The 15,013-nt window shown below is 54.9% G+C and overlaps 2 protein-coding genes and 1 long non-coding RNA gene across 4 annotated transcripts in view; 1 reads left to right on the plus strand and 2 right to left on the minus strand.

Moving 5' to 3' along the window:
• LOC145529707 (uncharacterized) overlaps window positions 1-15,013 on the plus strand; it is a 1,704,434-nt gene that overhangs the window by 386,551 nt on the left and 1,302,870 nt on the right. The window contains exons 49-50 of the long non-coding RNA XR_014071296.1: window positions 3,272-3,383; window positions 10,915-11,026. This is a non-coding gene — a long non-coding RNA (uncharacterized LOC145529707). The remainder of the gene's footprint in view (window positions 1-3,271; window positions 3,384-10,914; window positions 11,027-15,013) is intronic.
• Window positions 5,427-10,486, minus strand: LOC145529557 (uncharacterized). Its single transcript, XM_081550139.1, has 3 exons — window positions 7,039-10,486; window positions 6,327-6,639; window positions 5,427-6,076 (listed from the first exon to the last, which is right to left on the minus strand). The coding sequence occupies exons 1-3, from the start codon at window positions 7,273-7,275 to the stop codon at window positions 5,448-5,450; spliced, it is 1,179 nt and encodes a 392-aa protein (XP_081406265.1). The 5' UTR covers window positions 7,276-10,486; the 3' UTR covers window positions 5,427-5,447.
• On the minus strand, window positions 13,067-14,881 carry LOC145529610 (uncharacterized). 2 transcript variants are annotated; one of them, XM_081550201.1, is made up of 3 exons: window positions 14,682-14,881; window positions 13,970-14,282; window positions 13,067-13,719 (listed from the first exon to the last, which is right to left on the minus strand). In XM_081550201.1, the coding sequence occupies exons 1-3, from the start codon at window positions 14,814-14,816 to the stop codon at window positions 13,091-13,093; spliced, it is 1,077 nt and encodes a 358-aa protein (XP_081406327.1). In that variant the 5' UTR covers window positions 14,817-14,881; the 3' UTR covers window positions 13,067-13,090. The 2 variants fall into 2 exon arrangements, with proteins under 2 accessions (XP_081406327.1, XP_081406328.1); XM_081550202.1 differs by having other exon boundaries at window positions 13,067-13,713; window positions 14,682-14,859.

The raw sequence follows: 15,013 nt of genomic DNA on the forward strand, positions 1-15,013 counted from the left end.
GACTTCAGAAAGAAAGACTCCATCCAGGGCTGACACAGCACAGAATGGGGCAGAACGAGGCCTGGATGCGCCGTGGTACCCAGGAAAAGGCACTGCCCCTCCTGACTGTTTTGAGACCCCACATCCAAGTTGGAGGCCCGAAAGGAAGACTCGAAGGTCTCCCTCTCTTATAGAAAAGAGTAGCCAACTTTCTGGTCCTCTGTTTCCATTGAGATTCTGTTCAAGTGTCCCAGCTCGGCTTCTGCGGGTGGCTGAGCTTCTAATGGCTCCCTGCGTTCTTGTCTTTTCCTCTCCAAACCTTCCGTCCTTTTCCCCCTTCTGGGGTGGATGGGCGCTGTCATTGCTTCTACCTTCGAGACAGATTGATGAAAAGTCTGGACCATCGACTCCTTTCCTCTCTTTGGTTCCGTGTCTCTCTCTGGCTGTGTCCCTCTCTTTTCCTTTCTCGATTCAGTCTGTGTCTTCCTCTTTCTCTCTCGTGTGTGGATGGATGGATGCTAGGAATGCACATGTATATGATTAGATGAGGGTTATGTTTTAGGGATGGGTTAGAGGGAGAGAAAGGCTTTAGGTCGGAGTTGGTCATGGGGGAAGGGTCAAGGGTGGTGGTGGTGTTTCTTGGAATCTGAGTGCTGTGCATTCTTCGTCTCTTTCCATATGAACCCCTTCTCAGATACACCACTTGCAAGGAGTCTCTCATGTTCCGTTTCCTATCTTTTGCATCTGTGAATGCTTAGCTTCTCTGTTGTGAAGAGGTTCCATTGGATGGAAACCCATTGGTGTACTTCGTTTCCCTCTTTCCCTTACTTGAAGAGACCCATTTCTACCTCCGCCCAGCAAATGGCAAGGAGACTCTGATGTTAAGGAGCCTTTGACCTACGCTTCTTTCTAGCTATCTCATGACATCAGTCTTTAGGGTGAGGTTTTTCCCCGATATTGAGGTGGTGTGAGATCAAAACCAATAGCGTTCTTCAGATGTAGCTGTCTGGTTTTCCCATGGCCATTTATTGAAGAGGCTTTCTTGTTCCCATTTGGATATTCTCCCCTTCTGTGTCAGAGATGAGTTGACCATGGATGCCGGGGTTTGTTTCTGGACCCTCAACTTTATTCCATCGATCTGGATCTGTGTGTGTTGTTGTATTCCCAATAGCATACTGTCCTGCTGCTGCCGCTGCGGCTAAGTCACTTCAGTCGTGTCTGACTCTGCGCGACCCCATGGCCTGCAGCCTACCAGGCTCCTCCGTCCAGGGCATTTTCCAGGCAAGAGTACTGGCGTGGGTCGCCATCGCCTTCTCCGATACGCTCCTGAGGATCCTAGTTTGGTCATCTAATTTCCTTTCACACAACCTTGGATGTCCGTATCGGGGCTTTTTCGTCGGATTGTATTGACAATTTAGGCTCTTTTCTGTTTCCGTAACCCCTTTTGCAGTTCTTTGTTCGGTGCGACAATGCATTGGCATTTTGGGAGGAATAGCATCCAAGCTGTGGATTGCCTTGTGGGGCTGTGACATCATTTTCCCAATAGGAATTCTTTCAAGCCCTGAGCACAGCTTCTCTTTCCAGTGATTGGTGTGGGCTTGATCTTCCTTCTTCCATCTCTCGCCGTTTTGTGAGAACAGGTCCTTCCTTCCCTTCTGGGTTAGATGGACTCGTGGGTATCACTTCAGTGCATGGCATTGTCAGTGGGGGTGATAATTCCCTTCTCATTGGAAGACTTTGCTGTGAGTATTAGAAATGCAAGTGATTTCTCTTCCCCTTCCTCCCTGTCCATCTCTCAGAGCCACCGGGAAACAGAGGCCTCATCCAGGGTCACACAGGCCTGAGGGAGTGCAACTAGACTGTTGTTTCTTCAGGCCCTCCGTGCTGGACATCATCCGGGATACTCTGTGTGTGTCTTCCTCAGTCTGGTGTCCCTTCAGACCTTTCCCTAGTTTTCACAGGCTTGTTGTGTTGGTGTTCTTTGTCTGTTTGGAGACACATCCTTGAGAAGCTTTGTGTTTCCACTCATTCGTCTCGCGATGTATGACCTGTCTTTTGCTTTTGTAATGAGGTCTTTCCCACAGTAGATATCTTTGATTTTGCAAAGTCCACTGTATTCTCTGGGTTGTTTTGTGGACTGCCTTTTAGTTTTGTGTGTGAAGACTCAAAGCACGTGTCCGGTTTCTGCTCATTGTTCTTCTAGATTTGTGACAAGTTTTCATGGAAACTTTGTCTAGGGATAACTGGAAGTGAACTCGGTGTAAGGTGTCAAGTCTCCATCTCCATTCATGTCATGCCCTGCAGTTTCCAATTCCCTGTTCCTGAGTGGTTTTGGAGACCTTGTGGGAAGTTTGGTTGCATGGGAGTTTGCATTTCCACCTTGAGTAGATTCCCACTGTTCTGCCCTCAGGGACACTGTCAAGGGGGAGTGAGGAGCAGCCTGCACTTCCAGCAGTGACCACACGGTGGGGCGAGTGCTGCTCTCCCCTCTGGGAGCCCCAGGCCACAGGCATCCCAGTGAGGAGCCAGCTCTGTGCTCGGCTGAAAGGAGTTAGACTCTCAGGAGCCTCTGAGCCCTTGCCTTTGGATCACCCAGGGTGGGCATTTACTGTGACAGAAAAAAATTGCCCTGAATTCCATGGACGGAAGAGCCTGGCTGTGTAGAGTTCGTGAGTTGCCGTGAATCAGACACAACTGAGGACACAAAAACTCAATAGACTAAAACACTTTTGGGGGGTGGGGGGAGTGAAAGGGGGTGATGTGGGGTTTTTTTGTCGTATATAATAGCCAAGGGAAATCTAGTTTAAACCTAAATTCACATAGATGGGAAAGGTATAGCTCTCCGTCACCCTATTAAAAAAAAAAAAAAACTACTTAACTTTTCTGAAAGTTTATTTAGTAGCTTCCTTGAGCAGTTCATTGTGAAGCATTTTTTTTTTTTTTTCTGTGACATCGGCCTCATTAAAAAGTACGGTTTGCCTTTACTGGATAATTTTGTTCATTGGTTTGTTAGGGAATCTTGGTAATATTTGAGTTTCCTGGGGAGCATGGTCACATGACCTGGCCCTGGCCAATCGGTGCGTTCCACCTCCCTGGCCACTGTGATTGGCTCCGGACTGGGGCAGTGCCCAATCGGGGCCCAGGGCCGGGCCTCACGTTGGAAGCCAGGGGAAGACGAGCTCTCGTCCTGCTGGGGTAGGGGAAGGGGTGGGGCCGGGGGAGGTCAGGCTCCAGCAGTGGGAGGGGCTTGAGGTCCGCCTGCGGCAGTTGGTGACCTTCCTGCTCCCCTCAGGGCAGAGCCGCCGGCCTGAGAATGAGGGCGCTGCTGAGCCCAGGGGCTGGGATGGCCCGTTGCTGCTGTGGTCCCAGAGCTCCACCCGAGACCTGACGGAGGCCGTCTGCCCGTGAGTCCTCTCCCGCTTGTCTGTCAGCTTGTTTGAACCATGCTGGGTTTTCTGCCCAGCCGGCTAAGGGGAGTCCCTGGAAATGCAAGGGTGTGGGTTTTGGCAGACTTCAGGGAAGACATGCCAGATGAGCCTGGGAGACTCCAGCTTAATCTGGATTCAGGAGATATCTCTTCGGGCCAGCTAGTAATTGTAGGATAAGCCTAATGAGTCTTCACAGGATGAAGAGAGTAACGTGCCAAGGTAGCAATCGATGTCCTCATTCGAGAGGATGATGAAGCTGGTGCTCAGAGAAGGGGGGAACTTGGCCACAGCAAGGAGGTGTGCACCCAGACGGAACCCCCAGATCCGGCCATTTGAGCTCAGGGAGGCCACTGGTGTGGCTTGTCCCTGTGGCAGGGGCCGAGGCACGCAGCCCACCCTGATTCCTGCGGGGGCCTGACTTGGGAAGTGCCATCTGGTAGCTTTGAGACTCACCAAACCAAATTGCACTGGAGAGAGGAAGGACACCTTCCTTCATCCACCCCCCACCCCCGCCGGATTCCCACATACCCTGACCCCTTTCTCTGGATTTCGGAGCCATTTCCAGAGTCCCGCTCATATGACCTCATTCGAAGTGCACTGTGGACGAGCTGCCATCTGCAGCTGCTACCACAGCAGCCAAGGGCTTTATCTCCCGAGTACCTCCCTTCCTTTGGAACTTGGGGGCCCTCTACTCCCCACTTGCACACCACAGACCTTTGCTGAGGATTGTGGGGACCCTCACTCAGTTTGCAGCACGTTGTAGCCATCCCTGTCCTCTCAATACCTCCCTTGCAACTCAGCTTGTGAGCTCCTTTGGAGCAGCGTGGCCCACCTGGCTGCAACGGCAGAGACACAGCTGACAGTGAAACAACAGCTTCGATCTGACAGCCGGAAAGCTCTGTCAAAAGGGACCTCCCTCTTCACACCGTAGAGGCTGTAGGAGCCGCCAGGGTTTGGGAACCAGTGCTGGGGCCAAAATGACTCCACAGCTGTTTTCCTTCCTGGGGAGGGTTCTGGCTCGAGTGGGAATGGCTCAAGTCTCCTAAGGTTCTGAAAGCCCACTGTGTGCAGATTCACGGTACACAGAGAGGAGAAGGTGGAGTCCTGCCCTGGAGGTGGTCACAGCTCACGGATGAGCCAGGCAGGCAGGCAGGCAGGCAGGGCATGAGAACACCTGAGCTGCCTTCATGAGTGAGTGGTGTGGGGGCAGAGGAAGAGAAGCCGGTCTGCTCCCTCATGTGGTGCCCAGGGCAGGTTGTCCCCAGAGGAAACCCTTACGACGGTGAGGACTCTCACTGCTGTTACCCAAGGGGTTCCGTCGGTGCGTGTCTTCCCCGGAGCGGTCAGGCCGTCTCTAAAGTACACTGGCCATGGGCATTGCCTCTCCTTGGAACTTCCCATGTGTTTCTCTTTTGTATGGAACAGTGATTTTTCTAGAGGGGTTCTGGGCCACAAGGTTGTTGGGTCATTTGCTAGCCTTCTGTCGTGAAGAACGCTTTCCTGGGCGTTGGGGTGGTTTGTTGTTCCAGCTCCCTTTCTTGGCTTCTTTTGGGAGCTGGTGCAACAAGAGGAGCTCAGCCTCTGCCTTCTGGCTGAGATGTCACCCTTCAAACAGCAATGCCTGCCTGGAGATAATGATGGCATTTGCCAAAAGGGCTTCGTTTGGCACATGATATCTTGAAAGGACGTACACCGTCCTTTCAGCTATCAAAGGCTAGTTCAAATGACATAAAAATGAGAACTCTCCAATGGAGTCTTACAGTAGGTGGAGAGTCCGAAAAAAACTCCTTCAGTCATCTCACTGAGAGTCATTGATTGGGGACACCAAGAATATAGGAAGGAATGCAGAAAGAAAAGATGAAATTGTGGTCAGGATCGGGGGGAGGGATGAACAGGGCCTGCTTGCCTTGAACCCAGGCTTTGTTGGCGGGTGGGGCATAAAGATCGAACGGGTCTGAAACTACAGAGTGGTGATGGTAACACCGTATCACCAGAGTTACACAACAGTGTCCCAAATTGCAACAATGATGAAAAAGTTTACTAATCCCAACTTAACCAACAAAAATAGACGAAACCATACAAAAAGTAAAACATCACCAGAAAGGTGGAAACAAACCAAATGCAAAGCAGCTCAGGGGAAAGGAACTCCATGTCCCCTGGGGGCAGACCGAGTTGCCGGCGTCCACGGTGAGCAGACAGGGATGGAGGCGGCAGAGCCGACCGCTCCCCTGGACATGGTGTTTCCGGCAAGGGCTCTGGGTCTCTGTCCAGAGCGGGGGCTCGTTCTTCCTGCAGGGGCGGGTGAGTCATCGTCGGCGTCTGGGTGTTGCGCGGGAGCCAGGGCAGGCTCTCCCTGCTGAGGCGGTGACTCCTCCTCTGCCTCGGGTTCTCCTGCCAAAGCCCGAGCAGGTACAGGTGCACGTGGAGGTGGAGGTTCTGGCTGAGGGGGTGGGACATCAGTGCCTGGGGCTGGGGGTCCTGCAGGCACGGAAATCCGATCTTCCCGGTGTGCTGGCCAGTACCCAGCTGGCCTGGTGTCTCTGCGAGGGCAAGGCTCGGTTCTCCATCTGCCCTCGGTGGATCCCTGGGTCCTGCACCTGGAGCCACCACCTCTGTAGGCACAGGTCTGGGAAGTGGAGCCTGGTTCCAGTTGGAGGCCAGTGCTAGAGCTGGGGGAGAAGCAAAGTTTGCCCACAGACCAGCCTTGGCATGTGCGTATCCCGGGACAGAAAGCTTCCAAGAGATTCCGAAAGAATACCCAGGGTTGGATGTCTTTTGGGACTGAAGTGTGCAAGATAGGGGTGGGGGTGTGAGGCCAGCGCTTGCTGCAGGCCCAGCAGCATCTTTCGGGGACTCGTCCCTGTGTAGCTCAGCACCCCCTCCCCACACACTCCCGTGCACCAGCCCCAGCGTCCTTACCTCTGTGCTCTGGCGTGCTGGGCTCCAGGTCCTCCTGCTGCCTCAGAGGCCGGGGTTCTCGGGACTCTGGGTCGGAGCCGGGTGTGCTGAGCTCCGTGGCAGCCTCAGACTGGGCCGCCGGGTGTATCCTGGGCGGTGTCTCGGCAGCAGGCCTTCCCCGCCTCCGCTTCGCCCCCGGTGGGGCTGATGCCTCCGTGGGCACGCTCACCTGGAGCCTGCACTGGGCCTCACGGGCGGGGGGTTGGTGCTCCGACCCCTCCCTCCGGGAGGTGGACGGGGTGTCCCCGTCCTCGGCCTCATCACGTGGGAAGCTCTGCAACGACAGTGACCGTCAGCCAGCCGTGCTGGGAGTTTTCCGAGCTGGGCCTGGCCAGTGGAGCCGCTGCTTCTGCCTGCTCGAACTTCTCTTCCCAGAAGGGTCAGAGACGTGTGTCTGCTCAGATCCCCACCCGGGAGGAAAGAGACCCACCTGAGGGTGTGAGGTCAGCCTGGGCGGCCGGCCCTGCCCGCACTGTTCCCATCCCAGCCAGCCTGATCTCCCCTGGGGTGTGGACACAACTTGTCCGCAGGCTTCTGACCCCACATCCGCCTGGGCTTCCTTGAGGGAGACACACCCCGAGAAACCCGCATCCACACACACAGGCAAAGGACCCGGTGTTTCCGGGTGGCATGGGAGAGGTGGCCTGGCCCGGCCTGGGGCTCCCCGTGTTACCTTTCTGTTTCTCCGGGCAGAGGGCCAGAGGCCTCTCGGGGGTGCCCTGAGCCAACGTCGACAGGGTGCCCACGCACACTGCCTGTGAGCTCTCCTGAGGCCCCGGCCTCTGGGCAGGGGCAAACAGCAGAACATCCTGGCAGCAAGAGATCTGGCTGGGGGCTCCTCTCCGCTCTGGAGGCCTGGATACCCGGGTTGCGGGTTCTGTTGGGTTCTGTTGCCGGCAGGTGACATCATTTCCTGGGGTTCGTGCTGAGGTCCCTTCCCCAAAACTTCCCAAGGGAATCTCTGGGTTTCTGACTGCTCGACCACCCCCCTTAGGCCATGTGCAGGCACAGTGACAGCCACACAGCCCAGCCCACAGCCCTGGGGAGGCCTGGGTGCAGCCAGGGCCTGAGCTCCGAGGACCCCGCTGCTCTCAGACCAGGCTCCTTCTTCTCATAAGTGGTGTGGCCCTGGACAAGCATATGCCCCTCAGGGTTTCCCCAGTCTCTCCATCTGCAGAGTGGGGGTCATTCTCCCATCTGTTTCCTAGGTCTGTCGGCCTACGAGCAGCTCCATGCCTCTCCACCTGGGGCCGATATCACGTGGAGCTTGTGCGCTGAGACTTCAGAAAGAAAGACTCCATCCAGGGCTGACACAGCACAGAATGGGGCAGAACGAGGCCTGGATGCGCCGTGGTACCCAGGAAAAGGCACTGCCCCTCCTGACTGTTTTGAGACCCCACATCCAAGTTGGAGGCCCGAAAGGAAGACTCGAAGGTCTCCCTCTCTTATAGAAAAGAGTAGCCAACTTTCTGGTCCTCTGTTTCCATTGAGATTCTGTTCAAGTGTCCCAGCTCGGCTTCTGCGGGTGGCTGAGCTTCTAATGGCTCCCTGCGTTCTTGTCTTTTCCTCTCCAAACCTTCCGTCCTTTTCCCCCTTCTGGGGTGGATGGGCGCTGTCATTGCTTCTACCTTCGAGACAGATTGATGAAAAGTCTGGACCATCGACTCCTTTCCTCTCTTTGGTTCCGTGTCTCTCTCTGGCTGTGTCCCTCTCTTTTCCTTTCTCGATTCAGTCTGTGTCTTCCTCTTTCTCTCTCGTGTGTGGATGGATGGATGCTAGGAATGCACATGTATATGATTAGATGAGGGTTATGTTTTAGGGATGGGTTAGAGGGAGAGAAAGGCTTTAGGTCGGAGTTGGTCATGGGGGAAGGGTCAAGGGTGGTGGTGGTGTTTCTTGGAATCTGAGTGCTGTGCATTCTTCGTCTCTTTCCATATGAACCCCTTCTCAGATACACCACTTGCAAGGAGTCTCTCATGTTCCGTTTCCTATCTTTTGCATCTGTGAATGCTTAGCTTCTCTGTTGTGAAGAGGTTCCATTGGATGGAAACCCATTGGTGTACTTCGTTTCCCTCTTTCCCTTACTTGAAGAGACCCATTTCTACCTCCGCCCAGCAAATGGCAAGGAGACTCTGATGTTAAGGAGCCTTTGACCTACGCTTCTTTCTAGCTATCTCATGACATCAGTCTTTAGGGTGAGGTTTTTCCCCGATATTGAGGTGGTGTGAGATCAAAACCAATAGCGTTCTTCAGATGTAGCTGTCTGGTTTTCCCATGGCCATTTATTGAAGAGGCTTTCTTGTTCCCATTTGGATATTCTCCCCTTCTGTGTCAGAGATGAGTTGACCATGGATGCCGGGGTTTGTTTCTGGACCCTCAACTTTATTCCATCGATCTGGATCTGTGTGTGTTGTTGTATTCCCAATAGCATACTGTCCTGCTGCTGCCGCTGCGGCTAAGTCACTTCAGTCGTGTCTGACTCTGCGCGACCCCATGGCCTGCAGCCTACCAGGCTCCTCCGTCCAGGGCATTTTCCAGGCAAGAGTACTGGCGTGGGTCGCCATCGCCTTCTCCGATACGCTCCTGAGGATCCTAGTTTGGTCGTCTAATTTCCTTTCACACAACCTTGGATGTCCGTATCGGGGCTTTTTCGTCGGATTGTATTGACAATTTAGGCTCTTTTCTGTTTCCGTAACCCCTTTTGCAGTTCTTTGTTCGGTGCGACAATGCATTGGCATTTTGGGAGGAATAGCATCCAAGCTGTGGATTGCCTTGTGGGGCTGTGACATCATTTTCCCAATAGGAATTCTTTCAAGCCCTGAGCACAGCTTCTCTTTCCAGTGATTGGTGTGGGCTTGATCTTCCTTCTTCCATCTCTCGCCGTTTTGTGAGAACAGGTCCTTCCTTCCCTTCTGGGTTAGATGGACTCGTGGGTATCACTTCAGTGCATGGCATTGTCAGTGGGGGTGATAATTCCCTTCTCATTGGAAGACTTTGCTGTGAGTATTAGAAATGCAAGTGATTTCTCTTCCCCTTCCTCCCTGTCCATCTCTCAGAGCCACCGGGAAACAGAGGCCTCATCCAGGGTCACACAGGCCTGAGGGAGTGCAACTAGACTGTTGTTTCTTCAGGCCCTCCGTGCTGGACATCATCCGGGATACTCTGTGTGTGTCTTCCTCAGTCTGGTGTCCCTTCAGACCTTTCCCTAGTTTTCACAGGCTTGTTGTGTTGGTGTTCTTTGTCTGTTTGGAGACACATCCTTGAGAAGCTTTGTGTTTCCACTCATTCGTCTCGCGATGTATGACCTGTCTTTTGCTTTTGTAATGAGGTCTTTCCCACAGTAGATATCTTTGATTTTGCAAAGTCCACTGTATTCTCTGGGTTGTTTTGTGGACTGCCTTTTAGTTTTGTGTGTGAAGACTCAAAGCACGTGTCCGGTTTCTGCTCATTGTTCTTCTAGATTTGTGACAAGTTTTCATGGAAACTTTGTCTAGGGATAACTGGAAGTGAACTCGGTGTAAGGTGTCAAGTCTCCATCTCCATTCATGTCATGCCCTGCAGTTTCCAATTCCCTGTTCCTGAGTGGTTTTGGAGACCTTGTGGGAAGTTTGGTTGCATGGGAGTTTGCATTTCCACCTTGAGTAGATTCCCACTGTTCTGCCCTCAGGGACACTGTCAAGGGGGAGTGAGGAGCAGCCTGCACTTCCAGCAGTGACCACACGGTGGGGCGAGTGCTGCTCTCCCCTCTGGGAGCCCCAGGCCACAGGCATCCCAGTGAGGAGCCAGCTCTGTGCTCGGCTGAAAGGAGTTAGACTCTCAGGAGCCTCTGAGCCCTTGCCTTTGGATCACCCAGGGTGGGCATTTACTGTGACAGAAAAAAATTGCCCTGAATTCCATGGACGGAAGAGCCTGGCTGTGTAGAGTTCGTGAGTTGCCGTGAATCAGACACAACTGAGGACACAAAAACTCAATAGACTAAAACACTTTTGGGGGGTGGGGGGAGTGAAAGGGGGTGATGTGGGGTTTTTTTGTCGTATATAATAGCCAAGGGAAATCTAGTTTAAACCTAAATTCACATAGATGGGAAAGGTATAGCTCTCCGTCACCCTATTAAAAAAAAAAAAAAACTACTTAACTTTTCTGAAAGTTTATTTAGTAGCTTCCTTGAGCAGTTCATTGTGAAGCATTTTTTTTTTTTTTTCTGTGACATCGGCCTCATTAAAAAGTACGGTTTGCCTTTACTGGATAATTTTGTTCATTGGTTTGTTAGGGAATCTTGGTAATATTTGAGTTTCCTGGGGAGCATGGTCACATGACCTGGCCCTGGCCAATCGGTGCGTTCCACCTCCCTGGCCACTGTGATTGGCTCCGGACTGGGGCAGTGCCCAATCGGGGCCCAGGGCCGGGCCTCACGTTGGAAGCCAGGGGAAGACGAGCTCTCGTCCTGCTGGGGTAGGGGAAGGGGTGGGGCCGGGGGAGGTCAGGCTCCAGCAGTGGGAGGGGCTTGAGGTCCGCCTGCGGCAGTTGGTGACCTTCCTGCTCCCCTCAGGGCAGAGCCGCCGGCCTGAGAATGAGGGCGCTGCTGAGCCCAGGGGCTGGGATGGCCCGTTGCTGCTGTGGTCCCAGAGCTCCACCCGAGACCTGACGGAGGCCGTCTGCCCGTGAGTCCTCTCCCGCTTGTCTGTCAGCTTGTTTGAACCATGCTGGGTTTTCTGCCCAGCCGGCTAAGGGGAGTCCCTGGAAATGCAAGGGTGTGGGTTTTGGCAGACTTCAGGGAAGACATGCCAGATGAGCCTGGGAGACTCCAGCTTAATCTGGATTCAGGAGATATCTCTTCGGGCCAGCTAGTAATTGTAGGATAAGCCTAATGAGTCTTCACAGGATGAAGAGAGTAACGTGCCAAGGTAGCAATCGATGTCCTCATTCGAGAGGATGATGAAGCTGGTGCTCAGAGAAGGGGGGAACTTGGCCACAGCAAGGAGGTGTGCACCCAGACGGAACCCCCAGATCCGGCCATTTGAGCTCAGGGAGGCCACTGGTGTGGCTTGTCCCTGTGGCAGGGGCCGAGGCACGCAGCCCACCCTGATTCCTGCGGGGGCCTGACTTGGGAAGTGCCATCTGGTAGCTTTGAGACTCACCAAACCAAATTGCACTGGAGAGAGGAAGGACACCTTCCTTCATCCACCCCCCACCCCCGCCGGATTCCCACATACCCTGACCCCTTTCTCTGGATTTCGGAGCCCTTTCCAGAGTCCCGCTCATATGACCTCATTCGAAGTGCACTGTGGACGAGCTGCCATCTGCAGCTGCTACCACAGCAGCCAAGGGCTTTATCTCCCGAGTACCTCCCTTCCTTTGGAACTTGGGGGCCCTCTACTCCCCACTTGCACACCACAGACCTTTGCTGAGGATTGTGGGGACCCTCACTCAGTTTGCAGCACGTTGTAGCCATCCCTGTCCTCTCAATACCTCCCTTGCAACTCAGCTTGTGAGCTCCTTTGGAGCAGCGTGGCCCACCTGGCTGCAACGGCAGAGACACAGCTGACAGTGAAACAACAGCTTCGATCTGACAGCCGGAAAGCTCTGTCAAAAGGGACCTTCCTCTTCACACCGTAGAGGCTGTAGGAGCCGCCAGGGTTTGGGAACCAGTGCTGGGGCCAAAATGACTCCACAGCTGTTTTCCTTCCTGGGGAGGGTTCTGGCTCGAGTGGGAATGGCTCAAGTCTCCTAAGGTTCTGAAAGCCCACTGTGTGCAGATTCACGGTACACAGAGAGGAGAAGGTGGAGTCCTGCCCTGGAGGTGGTCACAGCTCACGGATGAGCCAGGCAGGCAGGCAGGCAGGCAGGGCATGAGAACACCTGAGCTGCCTTCATGAGTGAGTGGTGTGGGGGCAGAGGAAGAGAAGCCGGTCTGCTCCCTCATGTGGTGCCCAGGGCAGGTTGTCCCCAGAGGAAACCCTTACGACGGTGAGGACTCTCACTGCTGTTTCCCAAGGGTTTCCGTCGGTGCGTGTCTTCCCCGGAGCGGTCAGGCCGTCTCTAAAGTACACTGGCCATGGGCATTGCCTCTCCTTGGAACTTCCCATGTGTTTCTCTTTTGTATGGAACAGTGATTTTTCTAGAGGGGTTCTGGGCCACAAGGTTGTTGGGTCATTTGCTAGCCTTCTGTCGTGAAGAACGCTTTCCTGGGCGTTGGGGTGGTTTGTTGTTCCAGCTCCCTTTCTTGGCTTCTTTTGGGAGCTGGTGCAACAAGAGGAGCTCAGCCTCTGCCTTCTGGCTGAGATGTCACCCTTCAAACAGCAATGCCTGCCTGGAGATAATGATGGCATTTGCCAAAAGGGCTTCGTTTGGCACATGATATCTTGAAAGGACGTACACCGTCCTTTCAGCTATCAAAGGCTAGTTCAAATGACATAAAAATGAGAACTCTCCAATGGAGTCTTACAGTAGGTGGAGAGTCCGAAAAAAACTCCTTCAGTCATCTCACTGAGAGTCATTGATTGGGGACACCAAGAATATAGGAAGGAATGCAGAAAGAAAAGATGAAATTGTGGTCAGGATCGGGGGGAGGGATGAACAGGGCCTGCTTGCCTTGAACCCAGGCTTTGTTGGCGGGTGGGGCATAAAGATCGAACGGGTCTGAAACTACAGAGTGGTGATGGTAACACCGTATCACCAGAGTTACACAACAGTGTCCCAAATTGCAACAATGATGAAAAAGTTTACTAATCCCAACTTAACCAACAAAAATAGACGAAACCATACAAAAAGTAAAACATCACCAGAAAGGTGGAAACAAACCAAATGCAAAGCAGCTCAGGGGAAAGGAACTCCATGTCCCCTGGGGGCAGACCGAGTTGCCGGCGTCCACGGTGAGCAGACAGGGATGGAGGCTGCAGAGCCGACCGCTCCCCTGGACATGGTGTTTCCGGCAAGGGCTCTGGGTCTCTGTCCAGAGCGGGGGCTCGTTCTTCCTGCAGGGGCGGGTGAGTCATCGTCGGCGTCTGGGTGTTGCGCGGGAGCCAGGGCAGGCTCTCCCTGCCGAGGCGGTGACTCCTCCTCTGCCTCGGGTTCTCCTGCCAAAGCCCGAGCAGGTACAGGTGCACGTGGAGGTGGAGGTTCTGGCTGAGGGGGTGGGACATCAGTGCCTGGGGCTGGGGGTCCTGCAGGCACGGAAATCCGATCTGCCCGGTGTGCTGGCCAGTACCCAGCTGGCCTGGTGTCTCTGCGAGGGCAAGGCTCGGTTCTCCATCTGCCCTCGGTGGATCCCTGGGTCCTGCACCTGGAGCCACCACCTCTGTAGGCACAGGTCTGGGAAGTGGAGCCTGGTTCCAGTTGGAGGCCAGTGCTAGAGCTGGGGGAGAAGCAAAGTTTGCCCACAGACCAGCCTTGGCATGTGCGTATCCCGGGACAGAAAGCTTCCAAGAGATTCCGAAAGAATACCCAGGGTTGGATGTCTTTTGGGACTGAAGTGTGCAAGATGGGGGTGGGGGTGTGAGGCCAGCGCTTGCTGCAGGCCCAGCAGCATCTTTCGGGGACTCGTCCCTGTGTAGCTCAGCACCCCCTCCCCACACACTCCCGTGCACCAGCCCCAGCGTCCTTACCTCTGTGCTCTGGCGTGCTGGGCTCCAGGTCCTCCTGCTGCCTCAGAGGCCGGGGTTCTCGGGACTCTGGGTCGGAGCCGGGTGTGCTGAGCTCCGTGGCAGCCTCAGACTGGGCCGCCGGGTGTATCCTGGGCGGTGTCTCGGCAGCAGGCCTTCCCCGCCTCCGCTTCGCCCCCGGTGGGGCTGATGCCTCCGTGGGCACGCTCACCTGGAGCCTGCACTGGGCCTCACGGGCGGGGGGTTGGTGCTCCGACCCCTCCCTCCGGGAGGTGGACGGGGTGTCCCCGTCCTCGGCCTCATCACGTGGGAAGCTCTGCAACGACAGTGACCGTCAGCCAGCCGTGCTGGGAGTTTTCCGAGCTGGGCCTGGCCAGTGGAGCCGCTGCTTCTGCCTGCTCGAACTTCTCTTCCCAGAAGGGTCAGAGACGTGTGTCTGCTCAGATCCCCACCCGGGAGGAAAGAGACCCACCTGAGGGTGTGAGGTCAGCCTGGGCGGCCGGCCCTGCCCGCACTGTTCCCATCCCAGCCAGCCTGATCTCCCCTGGGGTGTGGACACAACTTGTCCGCAGGCTTCTGACCCCACATCCGCCTGGGCTTCCTTGAGGGAGACACACCCCGAGAAACCCGCATCCACACACACAGGCAAAGGACCCGGTGTTTCCGGGTGGCATGGGAGAGGTGGCCTGGCCCGGCCTGGGGCTCCCCGTGTTACCTTTCTGTTTCTCCGGGCAGAGGGCCAGAGGCCTCTCGGGGGTGCCCTGAGCCAACGTCGACAGGGTGCCCACGCACACTGCCTGTGAGCTCTCCTGAGGCCCCGGCCTCTGGGCAGGGGCAAACAGCAGAACATCCTGGCAGCAAGAGATCTGGCTGGGGGCTCCTCTCCGCTCTGGAGGCCTGGATACCCGGGTTGTGGGTTCTGTTGGGTTCTGTTGCTGGCAGGTGACATCATTTCCTGGGGTTCGTGCTGAGGTCCCTTCCCCAAAACTTCCCAAGGGAATCTCTGGGTTTCTGACTGCTCGACCACCCCCCTTAGGCCATGTGCAG

The sequence above is a fragment of the Giraffa tippelskirchi genome, chromosome 12, assembly GCF_054371585.1.
Source record: "Giraffa tippelskirchi isolate mGirTip1 chromosome 12, T2T-mGirTip1v1.2.pri, whole genome shotgun sequence".
Classification (NCBI taxonomy): Eukaryota; Metazoa; Chordata; class Mammalia; order Artiodactyla; family Giraffidae; genus Giraffa; species Giraffa tippelskirchi.